The sequence below is a fragment of the Etheostoma spectabile genome, chromosome 13 (assembly GCF_008692095.1).
Source record: "Etheostoma spectabile isolate EspeVRDwgs_2016 chromosome 13, UIUC_Espe_1.0, whole genome shotgun sequence".
Classification (NCBI taxonomy): Eukaryota; Metazoa; Chordata; class Actinopteri; order Perciformes; family Percidae; genus Etheostoma; species Etheostoma spectabile.
In genome coordinates, this window is record NC_045745.1 from 23452651 (window position 1) to 23471859 (window position 19209).

Consider the following 19209-nt stretch of genomic DNA (forward strand, 5'->3'; position numbering starts at 1 on the left):
TTCATTTTTCTAAAGTGCTTTTATTAGGGTTCTGAGAAGAACATAGTGACACCAAAGTCCTCTTTGTACAGGTCCCAGGTCTTTGGTTTGTGTGGGTTGTCCAGCTCCTCCCTGGGTAGAAACAGCCTGTGGAGAGTTTAGAGGGAATGTGTTGAGTTTGAATGAGTTCACAGTCGGCAAAACAGAAGATGAAAAGTTTGAATCAGGAGCTAAAGGAATGATTGCATCAGAAACATACTTGTTGTCTTCTATGAAGGAGGTATTGAACCAGAAGTAGAACGGAACATCTTCATATCCTTTTGGAAGACCCTGAGGGGAATGATTAAACCAAAAGATGAAGTGAATCACAGAACACTCCAGCTAAACACCAACTTCCTACTTACTGTACGTATGCAGTTTGAAGGCGTAAATACAAACACTCACTGCACTTGATTCAAACATGATCTTCACATCCCCTTCGACCACAGGCCCATTCTGTAGGCTGATGACTGCAGCATTAGCACCCACATCTGGAAACAGCTGACAAAAATAATTAAATAAATAAAACACAATCAACCATTGAATCCGTATGACCGAATGACTGCAACTGCATGCTGTGCCGAGTGTGTGAGACTTACTGTACAGTTCTCCTGTTTGGCACACACACATTGAAATACCAGCTCTTTCTTCACAATTATCTTCACCTTGAGATCACTACCATCACCTTTACCCACACCTGGGTGAGAGGGGGAACAAGCAGATATACATAATACCATGGGCACAAGAGATATGTAAAGGATGTGTTGGGGGTGCCCTGCTGGTTAGCTGGGATCTACCTGCTATGGAGTGGATACGGATGCTCTTGATCCGGAGGCTTTGAGGTGGGGGCAGCTGTCTATTGAACTTGGTCTTCATAATCTCATAGTAGCCCACATACCGGCTCTGTGGATCACACACACAGCAGAGCTAAAACGTCTTTACCCACTAACTCAGTGTCCCAGATTTGATTGTCAGTATATCAAAGTTTACCCAATCTATTCAAACTATGTTAAAGTCTTAAGCCCTGTCTATGTGTTGTTTTCACCCTTTGTCTGCCATTGTTTAATTTTTCATACTACCACTAGAAGGCACCACTGATACCTTTTTAAAATTCTACACAAATTCCTAAAAATGGAGAAAAAAAAAATGTTCTAAATAAATGCCTCTATTAAAAAATAGTCTGTTAGTTTGGCCCTTGTGTGACTTGTTCTTACCTGAGAGGGAGTCTCCACTCCCTGAAATTTGGAGCTCCGACTCTTGTCTGTCCTCCTCTCACCAAAATACTCCAGACTATCCTGGTGGACAAACAGAAAGCAATGTACGGAAGTGTTTGAAAATGTTTTGCTAATTTATTAACCCTTCCATTGACAATTGTCATATGTACCTGGGCGCTCTCAAACTGGTCACTGTCAATAAACCAGGTGCACACCATGGTACCTGTGCGTCCTGTGGAAGAGAGCAGTAGAGGGTAAACTAAGAGTGAAAGTTACACACATTCAGCCAATGTACACTAAACTAACGTCTTTGTTCAACTAAAATGATAATGAAACAGGTCAGGATCTATGGCGTCACCTTTCCCTCCTTTACAGTGAATAGCGATGATGTTTTTGGGATCAGCGGACATCCACTCCCTCACGTTTGCTGTGTATTTCAGCATGTCCCTGAGACACATAGTAGAACACACAATGATGAAGACATTGAGATAATCTGGCAAACTACTGTGCAACGCATAAAGTAATGGTTGTTAGTTATACATTGTGTTTCTGTACGTTCATAATACTTTATAGAAATATTACACACCTGGAAAACAACGCTTGATAAGATAAACTTTTTTGACAGCACAGTGGGAAATTTAAGTGTAATTTGCTGGCATTATGGTTGTGTTAATAATGTCAACCTAATGAATCATTACCATTACTAGAATAAAAAAAAGGTGTGTAGCTGTAATCCAAAGTGCTTCAGTATAATTACAAGCAAAAGGAGGAGGTGAAACAAAACATCACACAGAAAATGTTACTCACTCCAATGAGGGGACGTTGTGGTCATCGATAAACACCCGTTCAACCTTGTAGTGGAAAAACTGGGGGTCGTAGCCTTTCTCACCTGGACACAGAAGACAACGTTGACATGGTTTGTGTGGTTCTACATAAAAAGGAATGCAGTGCACGTGACGAGAGCAGGTGCCAACTTACTGCACAGGTTGTAAACTTTATAGTGGTCTTTATGTTTAGTGTCCAGAAATCTTGCCACTTCCTGCACAGCAAGACAGCAAGAATAGGTTAAAACACCTGTGGATTTGTGTGTGTACTTTATGTTATGAGTTCCTTGTAACGATGGTGCATATGAATAGATTTATTTTAAAATTGGTAAGCATATTTAGATTAAAACCATCAAAAGTTAGTAATGCATGTACCCTGGTTGTGTCAGACTTACCCTGATTGGATTCCTGTAGAATGACTGCTTCCCGGAGGATGGGAAAGACATGGCAATGACACGGTCTACAGAAGATGTAAACAAATGTTCCGCTTCTTAAAAGGGTGTCATTTTTAGTCATGTACATTTTAGTCATGTATTTTCTGACATGCATTAATGGTGGGTGTTTTGCATTACACAGCATGTAACAACTACCTGTGACATAGGTAAGGTCAAGATCAAATCCATCCTTCTGATAACGCCGCTTGTTCTCAGAAACCTGAGAAAAACAGCAGGTCAATGATTACAGGAATTCTCTCTTGATGCCAACCCTAATTCTACAAATCTGCAATCCTTCAGGAGACTCCAGAGGACTTCAGTTAGTCACAATTTTCAATGCAGCCATGGTGATGAGCTTACCATCCTCCTGGTGACCTTCTCCAGCTCTTTCCTCTGAGCTGCCAGTCGGAAAACTCTCACCAGGATTATTATTCTCAGGAAACGCAGAAATGTCACCACTCTGATGAAAAAAAAAATGCATTTATGAATCAATTAACAAATGTAAACATCTTAATGGCAATGGGTACAATGTAGTATTATAGAAAGGTCTTTATAAAAAAATATAAAGCGATAATGATTAATAATTAATCAGTAAGATATTTTTAAGGATATTTAAAATGCAATGTGTTTTTGATGTTCCCTGTATTGACTGTTGATTGTTCAATCTGGGTTAAACATAACTGATTGTTTCAATGAAATACTCAGCTCATTATGAAACGTTTAGAAAGAAAAATTATGCATTTCACAATATTGTTATGAAATAAATAAAATAATACACAGAAGGAATAGCATTTTTATTGCCTAAGTCCTAGCAACATATTAAAAGCAACAGAGCTCCCAAACAACAAATAATCTTTGTTTTTGCAGTATTTAAAGGGTTCCCAAAATTCAAAAATACTACTGCAATAATAGTGTTTAAGGCCCTGCACGCCCACACAGGTGTTTTAATTACTCTGGCTGATTAGACTGCCAGGTGAAAGCTGGGAATTACGTGATGTCACTAAACTCTACGGAGAGAGGTTGTTTGGTCTGTAAAATGTCAAAGAACAGTCGTTCATTGGTTTCCTAAGTCCCTAATCACGTCCTCAAATGTCTTGGTTTCTCCATACCTCAAATATATTCAGGTTACTGTCATAGAGTGAAGAAACTAGAAAATATTCACATTTTTAGAAAGCTGAAGTTGGAGAATTTGACATTTATTTACAAAATTATTTAAAATGATTAATCAATTATCAAAATAGTTACTGATAAATGTAATAGCTGACAACTAATCTTTGCAGCTCTTGCAAGCGGTAAACGGTCCCACCTCACACATGCAACAAAACTAACAAGGAGAGTGAGGGAACTGTTGATTAATACGCAGTCCTGAGAAGAGGTCTAATCAGGCAACATAAGTGAAAACTCCTGTGTGGGTGGACTATGAGTGTCTGAAGGCTAAATTGAACAACAACTTGTGGAGTATTATAACATAAACCTTTATACCCAAATCGTCCTGGAAGCTTCCATGTACTTTTATGATTCTTTATTACTTTACACAGAGACCAAATGTCCAACACAACAGTCTGAGCCATTTCTAGTGATATTAAATGTCCCTTAGCTGGGGGAAGCAGGTACCTGGGGATGAGATTGGCTCCTGACAGGTCAGTGAAGGTGTAGATCATGGTCACCACCAGCGTGATAACCACAACACAGGCATCTATGATGTTCAGCTTGGAGCTGAAGTAAACGTTGAACCTAAAATGTGGTTAATTAAACCCAACATGAGAGAATGTCCATGATGTTGAAAAAAAAAACAGATCATGCAACTGATAGTATGTGCCTAAATCTAACATTACTATAGTAGAAAGTATTTATTCAGTGACACTGCTAGTCCTCTGAGTCAGTATGTTTCCAAGGAAGTCCCATACATTTCCTGTCCAGCTTCCTCTCATAACTTCCGGTTTAACAGCTAATCACTTTTGGTTTCTGCTGACAGCGGACTCCGGGAATGTTTGTGTCACTCTATCTAAGATGTCTGGTTCTTACATTCACCAGCAAGCTAAAGGTGTGGGTAAACTAGGACTACATGCAAATATTGGGTACAGTTTACAATATTTTGCAATCCCTTACAGCAAAACCACAAACTAGTGCCTGAATGAACCCCCATTCTAACTAAATAATCACCAGTAATCTTCACAAAAGTAAGATGTAAAAGTGGCTATACTACTACACAACTGCATGCAAGGCCTTCCTTTCTCACTCACCCTTCCACATAGACCCGCAAGAGAACGTCAGCAAGAAAGAAGAAGGAGATAGTGAGGGACACGGCCTCCAAGGCATCGCCAACCTCTCTGCTCTTGGCTGGCAGGGATAAGTCCACAATGACCAGCGCAAAGTCCACTAGGATCAATATCACTCCAAATATACTACAAGAAAAGACAGATAAACTTGAGAATCATCGAACACTACCAGGCAATTAAAGAACCATCATTGTCCTCCAAAAAAGTTAGCAAGAACACTCACCGAAATCCAAAGGACATAACATAAGGTGCTATCTTCTCCCGGATATTGCTGCAAATGAGGAAAAAAAGTAATGGCTGCCAGTAAATATGCTTCATCTGAATAAAAGTGTTGCACACCAAACAGTTTGGAGTCCAAGCTGTACAAACTTACTGATACATTGTGTCTGGTACCACACTCTCATTCTTTCCATCGTCAATCTCCACTTTAGCATCCTCCATCTTTGCAATGTTTCTAGTAGAAGGATAGCAAGGTAGATATGATAAATGACATAAGCTCTTCACAAAAAGCAGACAAAAAAAAGACACATTCCCCTCCAAAACAACACCACCACACTCACATGTCAAACAAAAACAGCAGTTAAAAAAATTAACCATTCCTCACCCATTCACACCTGCGTCCGACCCTGGACTGAAATATACAGAGGACATGGTATATGTGTCTTCCTTCTTGCTTTGTTCTTAACGTGTAGTGTCTGCATTTAAAAAAACAAGAGTATGAAAAGATTAGAACTCCCTTGTTGAGCATGTTGCTCCAAAGTTACAATCTTAAAAAAAAGGAAACTTTCACATGAATCCCCCTTTCGAAAGAAAAACAAATCATCCTGGGTGCATTAGTGTTCCCTAAAAGTTATCCTAGCAACCAGTGTTCACAGCATTCCTGTTTCCTGTCTTTGGTGCATAACAACAAAGAAGTAGTTAGCAAGTTGCTTAAGAAAGTATCGAGAATGCATTATAGGACAAATTAAAACAACCAGCTAGGTTCGACAACACAAACCATCCGCTTTTCGGCTCCTCTGGGCCAGGCACCTTCCCACAGTTCCTCTCCTTGGACTGTTTGTTTCCCCGTTAAAACCAAATTAGCCTCAACAGCTCTCGGCGCCTGCTTACCGTTAGGACTGTCATTCGTGAAATTATCCGGGAGTTTGCCTTGTGACTTCTTCTCGTGAGGACAAAGGAAGACGGTTCAAAGGTTAACCGGGTAGAGGTTTTTTTCATTCACTATTCCTCTTCGTTTTTTTTTTTGCAAACGTAGGAGTTTTGGACTTCCTGGAGCTCAGTAACAAATAACTGCCCTTTTCCCCCCTCGCTACTCTTTACTCATCTTTCTTGTAGGCCTACTTCTCACGAAAACTGACTCTGTCTATGAACAACCTTCCTGTACAAAGCTTTTTTTTTTATCCAGTGCTAGTATTCGCATTAAAATGTCAGCCACATAACTTCTACTGCCCTCTCCCATCCTCCTCTCTGACATCTGTTTTTAATTATTGCACATTCTCAAAAAGCCATATCCTTTTGCGGGGTATAATGATAATGGCAAAAAAACTGACAGCTAGTGCTTTTTTTTGTTGTAAAATTGTTTAACTAACGTGTGTACATTTTATTTTATTTAGTTAATGCAAGCCATTATTTCGCAAAACCAAGGGACATGCTGAATTAAAGGAAACAAGATGCTACAGACCAAGGTAGAACAATACAATAACAATATTGTTAAAAGGTTTTTTTAAGCCTAAAGTCATGGTTGACAGGCTATCACAGTCATTGATTTCTTTTTTGTAAATAACTTAGTAAAATGTCGATTTGATATGTGTGTCATTTATAGACTGTAACAGTCAATGATGTCATTCAATAACAAAAATATGTAAACCGTGTTTTAAACACCGTTTTTTTTTCACCACCGACTAAAAACTACTTGCACAAGAGGGAGCCATATCCACAGCACAGAGTGGATTTGCTGCTTTGTTTCAAACTATTGTGGATTTATTGCATTTCTTGGGTCTTTTGGCTTTTGTTTGGATAAAATGATCAATTTGAAGACATTTTTAATCAACATCATTTCCCAAATCCCTTTTCTGTGTAGGCTACTCTGGAGCTAGCCAACTGCAAGGGTAACATCTGGATTGTTTTTAAATTCGCACTCTCTTTGCATACAGTGATTATCTCTATTCTGTCATGTCAGCAACTACTAAATGTATATAATAGTGTTAACTACGAACGTCTACTTTTTCTACTATCACTTCATTATTTGAATTTTGAAGGGTAACCCTAACCCACAACCGAAGGGTCAAACTGATTTCTGTTTATTGCAGATACAATATCCTTTGGGGGTATAATGAACATAAACCATTCATTTAAGGAAAATAATACTATACACATTTCAGAATGATTTTATTTTTTTTTTAAAAAGAGAAAAAATGGAGTAACTTAGTCAGTACATCAAACTGGCTCAAGTTCATTGTTTGGCAAGGTTGTCGGGTCTGGATCCTCTCATGTGGACCATGCAGAACCAACCCAGCCTATAAATAATACTGACTTCAGAGGAAAAGAACACTGCACCTGGCAAAAACAAGCAGACACATTGTGGAATGAAGGTAGGCTGGTGGTGAAGAGATTTTTAAGAAAGTTTGGAGGATTGTATCATCTGTTTAATTCTTTAATCTTAATTATATTGTGTTTATAGTTTCAGACTGATATTGCAGCAAGAGATTTCTTCCTAGAAGCCATGCCTGTGTTGCTGTTGCTGGCTCTGGTGTGCCCAACCATGGCCTCTTCTACACCGGTGTCAGTATGTATTTTATCCTACTCTTTAAAGGCTTCACGATCTTATTATTGTATGATTGAAAATGTAAAACATATGGTTCAAAAAGCACAAATCACCGTCAGGCTTTTAAATAACTGTCATTCTTAGAATGTCCAGAGTGAAAATATGTGTAAATGCCTGATGCGGCCAGCTATGCTCTTGCTGGTCCCTCTTTGTTTACTGGCATAGTACGAATGGGTAGAATTGTCATGTATAACTTTGGTTTTCCTCATTGAAGGCAGGGGAATCATGCGGGCCAGAGGTTGCAGCTCTCAAACTCAGCATAAGGAAACTGGAGAATAAACTTTTGATTGGGACTTGGCAGGTTGAGCACTTGCAAATGCACAAATTCTTCCGGCCATTTCAACCTGCTTTAGAAACTGAAGCATCCCCCAGTGTAAACCAAAACAGCAGTGGGACACTGATGAAACTTCCACCAGCAGGCAGTTTGATTGTCCACGACAGAGGTAAGAAAAGCTCACATCATGTATTTTAAGTTGAATTAGGCCTACAGTTTGGGATGTGCAAATTACAGAGCCCACAATGCATGGAAGAACTATTAGGAACATGCAACATGAAGAACGTATTGATTACAATGGTAACTTATTCTCATGGACAGGTTCGTGACATAGATAAGTTGCCATTGTAATTGATGTGTTCTTCATGTTGCAGACTGTATATTATTATTAATAATATTAGCCATAGACCCTATATTATTATTAATGATATACAGTATATGGCTCGTGATATCAAATGAAATGCTATGCTCACTAAAACGGATATTTTTGAAAACTAGGAGACCTCCAACTAGTCACGTGACATCGACTACAGAGCGGCAGTTGCTGGCTGTTTAAGCCGCTACACAGCTTTGGGCCAGCGACTACGGTGCTCCACATTGTGCTCCATCTGGTCAGCGGTAGTTGGTAGTTCAGTTTCCCCAGAATAGGTGACTGTACGCTGTGTACAGAGCACCACGTGCTGCAGGTGTTGTGGTGCTCAGTCAGGTTTATGGTAGTAGTTAGTTGACTAGTTACCCCAGAATAGGTGACGGTGCGCTGGGTACAGAGCACATTGAGCTGCTATCATTTCGGCAACGATTATGGTTAAGTTTAAATTCAAGAAAAAGTGAGTGTTTTGCGTAGAAGCAAAGTTTAGGTTTGCACCAAAATGACTATTAAGTTTAGGAAAAGATTGGTTTGTATTATAACCCTCCCAAGGAACACGCATTTCCCGGGTGAAAATATTTTTTCCCCCGGGAAGCGAACTCCGCTCCCTGGTTTGTAAGTTCCCAGCCACGTTCTTACAGCAGCAGGCAATAGTGCATGCACTATTGTGTGCTACATATGCATACGTAGCAGCAAAAATACCCCGTGTAATACAAATTACGTTTGGACATATTCATGAGAACAGGCAATGGTAAAGGTGATAGTAAGCATTCTTTACGGCTTTTTTAATGCTATTTTCACAGACTGTTCTGAGCTGTTTGACAGACTGAGATCACCAAGCGGTTTCTACCGCATCAGACCAAAATTACACCAGGAGCCCTTTTTGGCCTACTGTGACATGGAGGATGGAGGAGGATGGACAGTGTTCCAGAAACGTCGGCATGGAAAAATTGACTTCAACAGGTATTTGAGCAGAGCAAGCAGCCCACGTGAGAAAATAATAAGTCCCAAAATCATTGCAAAACCCAGCATTGTGTAACAGTGCAGGTGTAGATCGAGCTTACAGCTGTTTAGTGAAGTAAATAATCTGCCTAATTCTCTTTTTAGAGACTGGGTGGACTACAGAGATGGATTTGGTGACTTCAAATTGTGGAATGATGAGTTTTGGTTGGGGAATGAGCACATGCATTCACTTCTTTCAGAAGGTCAGAAATTGTTAAATCAGTTTTATTTTTAAAATAGTCTCTTCTTACAGTATGTAAATTGTCTGGTTGGCTGGCTGCTTTTCTATCTGTTGTCTTTATCTCTTTGCCCTGAAGGTAAGAACCTGGTGAAGATAGATCTGATGGACTGGGATGGCCAGAGAAGTTATTCATTTTATGAGAACTTCAGGATCACTGATGAGGCTGTAAGACAAGTTCTGACAGTTCTGTTTCTGGGGTCTAAGAAGTCAGTGTGATTCTCAAGAAGCATCACTTGCTCAAATGTCTATTTCAGAACAAGTACCGTCTCCAGTATGGGTTGTATAGTGGGCGAGCTGGAGATGCTCTGACTGGTGGTGGTGGGATGGTAGAACAGTGGTCTGCTTGCCTCAGTGGAATGCAGTTCAGCACCAGAGATCAGGTTAGTCATCTATCTCTTTTTACCATTATAAGATTTAAGATGCTAAATAACTGTATTCAGTATGTGCAAATGACTGTGATGATGCTGGTCATTGACAGGACAATGACCGCTACCTTCAGGGCAACTGTGCTCAGGAAAATAAGGCAGGTTGGTGGTTCAACAGGTGAGACCTTTCAAATAAGTTCATCTTTCTTCTGCTTGGTTTTGCACAAACAACTTCCCTGGAAACACTGTTTTGAGTTTCTGTACTCTTTTTTTGTTTGGGACCATGGGAAGACTCATACTGGTCAAGCTAAGGACACAGTTCTTTCCAATATATTGTAAAGGAAAGATTAGTTTAGAACACAAATGGTTTAAAACTACACAAAGGTTTAATCCCTTCAATTTGTCTTTTGGGAAATGTAACATCCTGGACTAACCTTCTATCTACAGATGTCATGCAGCCAACCTAAATGGGAAGTTTTACCGCACAGGGAAGTACAAGGGCCAGCACGACAATGGCGTGGTGTGGGGGACCTGGAAAGGCCTTTGGTATTCCCTTAGACACACCACTATGAAGGTGCGGCCTCTGGTTTTCTTGGACAGCATGGGCAGTGGAGCAGGGGAAATTTAAAAACTCCAGGCCCCACATTCCTGTATGTGATTCAGAGTGAAAAGAATGCAGGCAAAGACTGATTTCATGTGTAAAATCTTTGTATTCAAATTTCTGGCTTTGCTTCATCATTTGAAACTATTATCTAATGTTGATAGTGCAGTATCTGTTTTCCAGTAAGCCATGCTTTCTATGAAATGTATATTACTCAAACAATAAAACAAACGGCATCTTTGCCACAATGCCCCAATGACGTTCCTTTTTTACTGTCCTTAAATAATAGTCAAAACTGCATACCGTTGCTCTACCTTGTGCATATTGCAAATTAAAAAAACATGAAACATGCTTTACATTGCTTATGTCACACATAGAAAATTGTCCCTCAACAATAAACTAAAATAGTAAGTGGTTTTCACAACAGCAGTTTTTTTTTACAGTGGGTCTTCACAACATGATAACAGCACATTCAGCAGTGTAGAACAAGACAAACCTGTCTTCTGTAGTGTTTTGAATACTGTTATTGATATTAAACAGAGCATACAGACAGTAAAGGCCTTGTTAAATATGACTTATGGTAAATACTCCAGTAGTTCATATTAAAAAAAACTACGAAGACTTCATGAAGATAAACATACTGTATATTAATACACAGTATTATTAATGCAAATCAAAATGTGAACTATTAAAAAAATTTAATTTAAAAAAACAAACAATAGAAAAAACGTTTTAAACAGAACTATATATACTGTGTATATGTGTGTATATATGTATAAATATATGTGTATATATATATATATATATATACATACATATTTATAGATATCTATATATATATTCTGAAAAGAATTATGTTTTGCTCTCCTTATAGATAAGCAAAGCTCATTTTCTAACATACAATGCAATATTCACTGATATGTGTTATGTGTATCTGTGTTAAGATTAAGGCACAGATCTAGCGGAGAGGATTTAGGTCAGTAATGGGTGCTAATAGTGATAGCAGTTTCTGCTGTATAGTACTACAGACCTCTACTCCTCTTCCCCTACATATGCTGACAGGTCTAGGTCCAACATCCTCTGCTCTGCCTCACTCAGCCTGTAGGGTGAGCCCCCACTGCTGCTGCAGCCTCCAGACATTGGCAGAGAGTGGCAGAGACCTTTCCTCTGTTCCAGGTGCGATACGCTAAAGGTGGAGCTGCGCTGCCGCCCTTTGACCCCAGAGCACGACTGAGCCTCTTTTAATTTCCGGGCCAGGATGTTCCTCTGAATAGGCGATGGGCCGCGACGGTTCCAGTTCTGCTCAGCTCGCTGTGCGCGATCCACACTCAGGCTGGCAGGCCCCGTGGCTGGCCCTCCAATCCCTGAGATTCCCTCAACACCTCCTGTCTCATTACTCCTTTGCCTGTCCCCAGTGCCACTGAGGTTTGCTTTAGCATGTTTCTCAGATGCTGACATGCTGTTTGTGTTGGTTCCTGTGTGTTTGAGTTCATTGTTGTGAGAAGGAGCAGCTTTCTCTATCCAAGGCTTCCTCTGGTCATTTCTCTGTGGTCTGGATATAGCCCACCCTGGGGCCCCATATTCTGGAATGGGGTACGAGCTGTATGGCTGTCTCTCCCGTCCTGCTTTATTCCAACAACTTCCTTCAGGAAGGGTCCGAGATCCCACCTGGAATGGACAATGTATGATCTTAGTTAATTAAAAAAGGCTTGAACATAATGACTACACAGAACAAATAAATAGAGATGGATAGGTGACCTGGGTCATGCTCCTTTCTCTGAACTGTCTGGAGTGTACAGAGGATAGAGGCTGGGGTGTGGTGTCATTAAAACTGGAAGTCCTGCGGAAATTTGGATTCTTATGATAGGAGTTTTCCATCCCTGCATCTCCTCCTCCTCTGAAACCTGCTAACCCACTCCTCTCTACCATCTCCACCCAGTCAGCAGTGCGGTCCCGCCATTTCGAACTGCCCCCACTAGCATGAGCAGAGACAGAAGGACCTAAGACCAGCTCCACTCTGGGACTCAGTCTGTCCGGCGTGACCCTAGAAGTCTGCGCTGGAGGCTCTGCAATACTAAAATGATTGTGGTTAGCATCGTCCTGGAGGCCCAAAGGAAGTGTGAGATGAGCAAATCCAGTTGGTGCAGGGATGGGGGAGTTTGTGGGGGAAGCTGATGTCTCCACCACAGTGTCGTGAACTGGGCTTGAAGAGACATGGTACAGCTGTGTTGCCTCCTTTAACCCCTTCTTCTTCATTTCTTTCAACTGCTGCTGAGCCAATCGGTACCTGGAGGACAATTAAATTGGTGTTTCTGAGATTGGGAAGTGACAGGATAAGTTTGACAAAAATGTTCTATGTGTGAAGAAAGAAAGCAATATTCTTAACATACCCAAATATTGGTGGCAACATCTTTTGACCTGTGGGGGACAGTCTTCCTGGGTCCTGTGAGAGAGGTATCACCAGGCTCTGTGAGAGAGGCTGAGGGCCCAGGAAAGGTCTGTCTTTCTGGGCTACACCCATGCCACCTGGGGGGCTGTGGCCGTCAGACAGGCTGGGTCTTTGGAGGCTGTGGCCACAAATGGATGCCTCATCGGAAAGCTTGCGTCCTCCAGGGGAATGCATGGAGCCTCTGTGGACAGAGCTGCACTGAGGTGTCTTGCAAAGCTTTCTCCACAAAGTCACCACAACAGTAGCCAGAATCACAGCGAGGCAAAGGGAGATACCAGCCACCACAATCATGTTACCACCAATGGGCACAACTCTCACAGCCACAGGGGGGAGGGATGGAGAAGGCAACACTGGGAAGAAAGGGAGACACTTAACTTAATATGTGAAGTATATTCCACAAGGCATCTAGTGTATTTTTTTAATTTTCTAGTCTAGAAATGTGAGGAAATAAGAGAAAGTTAAGGGAGAGAGACAGTAAAAACAAAGGAGATAAAATGAAGAGACTGACCGACACAATCCTCTAGTGAGCAGAGAGACTGTTCCTTCACCATGCCGGTGCACTGCATCCCTCCCACACCTGAGGGCAGCAAACACTCACGCACTCGTTCCCTCACTCCCTCTCCACAGCTGACACTGCACACACTCCACGGCAGCCATGGGCCCCATGACTCTGCAGAAAAACAGATTGGCAAAAAAATGTTGAATTGCAGATACATTAGTAAGTGTACAAGCATTAGCTCTGTGTTGTTACTGTCAATTTCATGCAATGCAGGGATCATTTCAAGGGATATAAAAAGCCATTAGAGGTTCATACAAACTGGACCTTAATACATGGAGCTGAAGACCACTCAACCATATCTATGGGCTCAACCATCATATCACATGACATCACCCAGCATGATTTATCCCAAAATAGACAAAGCGAGTACACAGCAACACAAGCAACTTTCTATAATGAGAATGTGACAATTCATTGGATATTTATTTAAAGTGGCTTTAAATTTAGTGGGACAGCCTGTGTTGAACATTATAATTTCTTTGGAATGATTCTGTTGTGTATCTGTACACTGTGCTGAGGTTGACATTTCAGTATGAAGCCTATTTTATTTCATTTATATGATATGTCGCATTGGCATTGAATTCATGTTATGATATGATCATGCTCAGTTTGCACAGTGCATTTTCATATCCTACTATAACAATTTCTATATAGTAACTCAATATCTCACTGCATGGATAACATGTGATCTTGTCGACATAGGTCACCCTCGACCTCAATATAAAAACAAAAAGTGGACTATTTCAGTCTTGCGTAATAGTGTTTAAAATAAATAATATAATGTTTGCATAAAAATACACTTATGAAGTTGTCATTTTTTTGAATGATGCAATGTTCAATCTCAACAGGATATTGCTATTTATAAATATGGAATGACAGTGGGACAATGAGCAAGCAGACACAATACCAGGAACCAGAAACCAAAGCAGCAAAGTGGAATTCTTTCATTTTAATTTAAACAGATGTGTTTTTTCTACTGTGAGAAGTCAAAATGTCTTCTTGAAAAAGGCTTCTTGACTACTCCATAATGAGGCCATTCCTTAAAGGTGCTCTAAGCGATGTTGGGTGACGGCACTTCGTATTTTCAACAAAACAAGACTCGCTTGCCCCTTCCTCATCCCGTCCCCTCCGCCTCCCTTCCATGCTTCATTACACTAACTCCCAACCCCCACCCCCAATTCCTTCTTGTGAGTTATTGGCTGGAATGCTGTTTGTGTATGTTTGGTGGTGCAGGTTGGCACAGATTATTTTGTTGCCATTTGTAGACCCTTGGGTTACAGAGACACAGTTGTTTTTAGGTGTATTCTCGAGACAGGCAGCTTGCGGATAGAGAAGAGATGTTTGCTGTATGTGACAAAAAAAAATTGAAATATGCGTGACATCTGCCAAATGTGAATATGTGGAGCTAGTACATCTTACCTGCACTCCTGTGAACCACCAAACAGGTCTGTGCTGGACTAGGGGAGCGACTGAAGTTGAAAACAAAGCGAAAGCAGTACTTATTCCTCCCTGGGTAAAACACAGAACAGTTGAATTCTGTCTCATTCTCTCCCTGAGTCAGCCAGTTAAAGGCCAACAGAGGTGAAGAGGGCTCATCTGGTCCAAACTCCATCACTGCTGTTCCACCTGCTTCCATCCCAGAGGAAACAGCAACCCCTCTTCCAACACCCGCATCCTTATACAGCATTACTTTGCCATTGATGTTAGCACAAGGTGGGGTTATCAGTTTAACAGTCATAGTCCCTTCACAAGCACTCCTGTAAACATGTGTGTTTTCCACCAGCAGCTTATAGGAGAAGATACGGGAGAGGTAGAGAGGTCCAGAGCTCTTCACATCCTGTACTGAGTGAGGAGACCGTAGAGCCACTCGTATGAAGTCTCTTTCTGTGAAGGGGAAAGCACAGGACAGCTCAACACTCTGGGAACGGAGGGGTTTGATTGGGTGTCGGGTGCGGGCTTGGACCTTGTCGATGCTGTTTTGCCCTATCTGGTTGTACTCCATGTAGCTGACTTCTAGGAAGAGAGCCGAGTCAATGCCGCTGGAGCAAGCCTGAAAGTGTTCATTAGTGGATATCCCAACCTGGAGACAGAAGAAGAGAATATAAATCACTCTGGTCACCATTCTGCAGCACAATAAACCTAGTACCTTACTGTGTACAGTTTAAGATCTTGTTTGCCTTGCCTGAAAAGATCCTGAATGGTTTCCAGCCCTGTCCACAGCGATGTGAAAGGTGGGCCACTGCACCCGCAGTTCTGAACTCCACCACCAGGTAGTGCTTTCTGTGTTACTGTCGTGGGTGCCATTAGCACGAGAAAAAGCAGAGATGCTGGTCTGCCGCAGCAGAAACCGGAAAGTTCCTGCATACAGGAAGCAAGTACAGTTGAACTCCACACTACCGCCCCATTGGTTGTAGGGGAGAGTCCTTGTGAGAAGGGTGGTGTTGGTTTCCGTATTGACCAGAGAGAGGCTTGTGTTGCGGATGCTGCTGTTGGATCTAGTGCTGAATTCCACAAATACACTGGCGTTGCTAAGAGCAACGTGGAAGGAGGGCCAGATATTGAGCCCTGCAAAAGCTACAGGAAAGGATGTACAGAAGTCAGAAAGGGCAAAGAGAAAGACTATTTTACTTACTGGTTAAATGCTTCTTGCACCCACATTTCTGACATGTTTAATATGGGTGAAATATGGTCACACATAATTTAAATTGTTATTGATTTTTATATACAGTATGTGGTTTGTACATCTGTTTTTTCAATTTTCTTGATGTGACTTTGCAAGCTGTCTGTTATGATACCCATAGGGTGTGTGTCTGGCTCAGTTTACTGCAGTGGTTCAACAACATGATATTTTCTAGAATTGATATATCCTAACATCTGTTTAGGACGTGGAATAGTATAGGTAAAGTTGACTAGTTAATGTTTGAACTGTATGGAAAGTGGAAGTCAAATGGGAACTGGCATTTTTAGAAATCGATCTGGAAGAAATGTGACTTAATTGCTTCACTAATTTTGGCTCATCGTTCAAAAATTTTTCCCATGTACAATTATATAAAAATAAATCCTGTATAGGCCTAATGAATATTTCCAATGTCAAGTTCAATTTTAATTACCACACAGTAGCCACAAGTGATGGAATTTGCTCATTAAACTAAATAATGAGTTTCAACACAGACACTGTGGATCCAAATAAACAACTGATAAGCATCAGTAGTAGTAAGCTACATATTTCTAAAAAAAAATTAAGCATTTAGTAGTTAACTGCTGAGCAGTACCTCTGAGTAGCTTATTACAATATCAGTACCCAGGAGAACAGTAAATATGTTGTAGCACAGTAGCATATTATTTCAAGAGCTATTGTGCTGTGTAATGGGTAAATCCTGTTGTGTAAACCTCACATCCTCACAAAGCAACGAGGGTGTGGGAAGAGGAAGAAGCTGACCCCCCATTACCTCCTTCATTCCTCTGGCCTTTCCTCCAAGGTGGTACAGCTCATTTAAGTTAACATGTGCTAGCTTGACCAGATGAATGAAAAATAAATACATAAATAATCCTTTTTTTTTTAAACACATAGTTATTTTATTAAGATGGTGTAGTGACACTTACCATATCCCATGAGCGCCAGCATGTAGGGCAGCAGGGAGACAGCTTGTGGCATTCCGATGTCCGTGCCTCTGTTTTCTCCTTCACCACATGACCGACCTCTTCCACCATCCCTGACCTCTACAAACCAGAGGTAAATTGCCAAAATAAACAACAACAAAAAACAAAGAATCCACAAAAAGGCAGCAGGCAATAATACATTGTGCTTGTGGGTGTCATCAGACAGCAGAAGGCATAGAAGATGTAGTGGACTAATCTGAGGTATGAAAAACAGGAAGGCCAGAGTATGGAGCTGTGACCAGTTGTCTGGATTTACAGAGACATCTTCCTCTTCCTTTCATACTCACAATGGGTATTTAGAGAACACAAGTTGCCCATAACAAATATTTATAAGGTAAGGCCAACGTGTTGTTTGGTTGCTTGTAAAGGTTTTCACTGATTATTGTTCTACTGTTTCCTTAGACACACAATAGACTCCTGACTTTCAAAGACTTTCCTGAGACTTAGGCCTACATTTTACACTCCTATTCCAATTTGGACTATTGGGATTAATTACATAAGGTTTCAATTAATAAAATCAATACATTAGGTTACTTAATGCACTGTAGCTGGAAGAAAATTATTGCCTATTATGTACTCTAAGGTGAAGAGTTCAATAGATTCAACTCCCATGTACGTTACCTAGCCTTAATATGTTTATTCTTTAACAAAATACTCAAATAGCAAACAGGAAGGCTGAATAGGCTATGTGTCAGAATATGTCACGATTAAAATATGTTCTATCATGAAACACCTCTTAAGTATGAACGTATAAACCTAACGTTAGTTCTTAGACCTGAAGTGTATCCGTCATGTTGTCCTTGGTTCAAATTGACCCATTTTATGTTAATTTGTTTTGTCACCAAAAAAAGGGCCGTCGAAATAAGCGCTGAAAATGTCAACATTTAAAATATTTTAATTGGAAAAACACCAATAACATTAAAAAAGCACCCACAACATTAAAAAATTTACAAAAATGTTTTTTTCATGGTTGACGGGAAGATAACACAAGGGTTAGCATGCCTTTCGCACATGTATTGGTCATACCCGTCATTGTTTTTGGGTGGAAAGTAAAGCTGTTGTACTCACATTTCTTGACTCAGAAAAACATTATCCTACTCCAATTTTCCAACACTGCAAAAGGCATCAGCGTTCCCTCCATGTGCTGGTAATACATTGCTTCTGGTTGATAAACTGAAGATTTTTTTGGCGAGAGTCGGCGGAACAAGCATCACAGAACCAGCCGAGTTGTCCGAACGCGCGCGACCGTGTTTAGAGCGCGTGAGAGTCACTTCACGGTCAGCAGCAGGGCGTATTGAATAGTAGCCCTCACTATTTGTTTGGTCCCTGAACAGGCACAGTAAAGACAACTGTGTAGTGGTGAATAAACCAATAGGCTACTTTCTTTTTAAACTCAGTTAAGAGGCTGAATAGGCTATATAATATAATTAAGGAGTAGGCTGTTCTCAAATGTCATTGGATCCGTTTTGATGATTTTGCCTTTATATTTCTACATGGAAGCAAAACTTCTCACTGGTATAGAAGTGGTTCTTATGATACATATTGTTTCTCATGTAGCCTAGAAGTTCCCATGCAGCACCTTCACATGCAGGTTCTTTTAAATACAAGATGGCAAAGAGTATTATACAAAACAAAGCACAAATGGAACACTATCTACCTAAAAAGTGCACTATAGTGTGTAAAAAGAATAAATCAATACACTGTTATCAGTTTAAACAACAGGCCACTGGATCAATTAACAACTTAAGAAAGTGACTACATATATTTGAGATTTCACAGATGGATGTATAATTCATTCATTCAAGAGGCAGTCACACATTCAAATTTTTATGTAAATGTGTTGTTAAAAGATTAGATCTAAAAAGAAACTCATGACACAGTCATATGGAAATTCTAACAGGATAGCATTGTGTATTTAGAACCAGGAGGCAGGCTAACACAATTGTAAACAGCAGAACTATTTATCTCACACAATCAGATTCCTCTTCCTTCCTCCATATGAAATGACTGACGAGTCACTCTTCTATTATCCATTCAAGGAAGAACACATTACTGAGCTCTGAACAGATGACACTCAGCCATTCAGGATAAGGTCTAA

General features: G+C 40.5%; 3 protein-coding genes across 5 annotated transcripts; 1 reads left to right on the forward strand and 2 right to left on the reverse strand.

Annotated features, from left to right (window-relative positions):
• Nucleotides 1–6240, reverse strand: tpte (transmembrane phosphatase with tensin homology). Of its 2 annotated transcripts, none has more exons than XM_032533758.1 (19): nucleotides 5880–6240; nucleotides 5374–5464; nucleotides 5143–5223; nucleotides 4993–5040; nucleotides 4734–4895; nucleotides 4105–4224; nucleotides 2851–2950; nucleotides 2647–2710; nucleotides 2452–2516; nucleotides 2211–2271; nucleotides 2040–2121; nucleotides 1591–1679; nucleotides 1403–1464; nucleotides 1233–1313; nucleotides 816–921; nucleotides 618–715; nucleotides 424–519; nucleotides 239–309; nucleotides 1–126 (listed from the first exon to the last, which is right to left on the reverse strand). In XM_032533758.1, exons 2-19 carry the CDS (start codon nucleotides 5418–5420, stop codon nucleotides 24–26), a joined length of 1536 nt encoding a protein of 511 aa, XP_032389649.1. In that variant the 5' UTR covers nucleotides 5421–5464; nucleotides 5880–6240; the 3' UTR covers nucleotides 1–23. The 2 variants fall into 2 exon arrangements, with proteins under 2 accessions (XP_032389649.1, XP_032389650.1); XM_032533759.1 differs by having other exon boundaries at nucleotides 5767–6240.
• Nucleotides 6241–7203: 963 nt separating this feature from the next.
• Nucleotides 7204–10691, forward strand: fgl1b (fibrinogen like 1B). 2 transcript variants are annotated; one of them, XM_032533761.1, is made up of 9 exons: nucleotides 7204–7360; nucleotides 7450–7554; nucleotides 7808–8036; nucleotides 9038–9197; nucleotides 9342–9439; nucleotides 9554–9642; nucleotides 9732–9857; nucleotides 9956–10020; nucleotides 10290–10691. In XM_032533761.1, the coding sequence occupies exons 1-9, from the start codon at nucleotides 7355–7357 to the stop codon at nucleotides 10468–10470; spliced, it is 1059 nt and encodes a 352-aa protein (XP_032389652.1). In that variant the 5' UTR covers nucleotides 7204–7354; the 3' UTR covers nucleotides 10471–10691. The 2 variants fall into 2 exon arrangements, with proteins under 2 accessions (XP_032389652.1, XP_032389654.1); XM_032533763.1 differs by having other exon boundaries at nucleotides 7219–7360; nucleotides 7456–7554.
• Nucleotides 10692–10699: 8 nt separating this feature from the next.
• thsd1 (thrombospondin, type I, domain containing 1) lies at nucleotides 10700–18383 on the reverse strand. Its single transcript, XM_032533760.1, has 8 exons — nucleotides 18180–18383; nucleotides 17055–17171; nucleotides 15634–16025; nucleotides 14871–15531; nucleotides 13401–13562; nucleotides 12834–13242; nucleotides 12202–12730; nucleotides 10700–12111 (listed from the first exon to the last, which is right to left on the reverse strand). The coding sequence occupies exons 2-8, from the start codon at nucleotides 17104–17106 to the stop codon at nucleotides 11476–11478; spliced, it is 2841 nt and encodes a 946-aa protein (XP_032389651.1). The 5' UTR covers nucleotides 17107–17171; nucleotides 18180–18383; the 3' UTR covers nucleotides 10700–11475.
• Between the last annotated feature and the right edge of the window lie 826 nt (nucleotides 18384–19209).

What these genes read in the sequence shown, in the direction of transcription:
- thsd1 (XM_032533760.1), bottom strand. Translation starts at nt 17,106, where the DNA reads ATGCCACAAGCTGTCTCCCTGCTGCCCTACATGCTGGCGCTCATGGGA. An exon ending in CTCACTAGAGGATTGTGTCG is followed by an intron (nt 13,243 to 13,400) that starts GTCAGTCTCTTC and finishes CTTTCTTCCCAG; the next exon opens with TGTTGCCTTCTCCATCCCTC. An exon ending in ATGTTGCCACCAATATTTGG is followed by an intron (nt 12,731 to 12,833) that starts GTATGTTAAGAA and finishes ATTGTCCTCCAG; the next exon opens with GTACCGATTGGCTCAGCAGC.
- tpte (XM_032533758.1), bottom strand. Translation starts at nt 5,420, where the DNA reads ATGTCCTCTGTATATTTCAGTCCAGGGTCGGACGCAGGTGTGAATGG. An exon ending in GTTATGTCCTTTGGATTTCG is followed by an intron (nt 4,896 to 4,992) that starts GTGAGTGTTCTT and finishes CTTTTCTTGTAG; the next exon opens with TATATTTGGAGTGATATTGA. An exon ending in TTGCGGGTCTATGTGGAAGG is followed by an intron (nt 4,225 to 4,733) that starts GTGAGTGAGAAA and finishes ACCACATTTTAG; the next exon opens with GTTCAACGTTTACTTCAGCT.
- fgl1b (XM_032533761.1), top strand. An exon ending in TCAGGATCACTGATGAGGCT is followed by an intron (nt 9,643 to 9,731) that starts GTAAGACAAGTT and finishes TGTCTATTTCAG; the next exon opens with AACAAGTACCGTCTCCAGTA. An exon ending in AGTTCAGCACCAGAGATCAG is followed by an intron (nt 9,858 to 9,955) that starts GTTAGTCATCTA and finishes GGTCATTGACAG; the next exon opens with GACAATGACCGCTACCTTCA.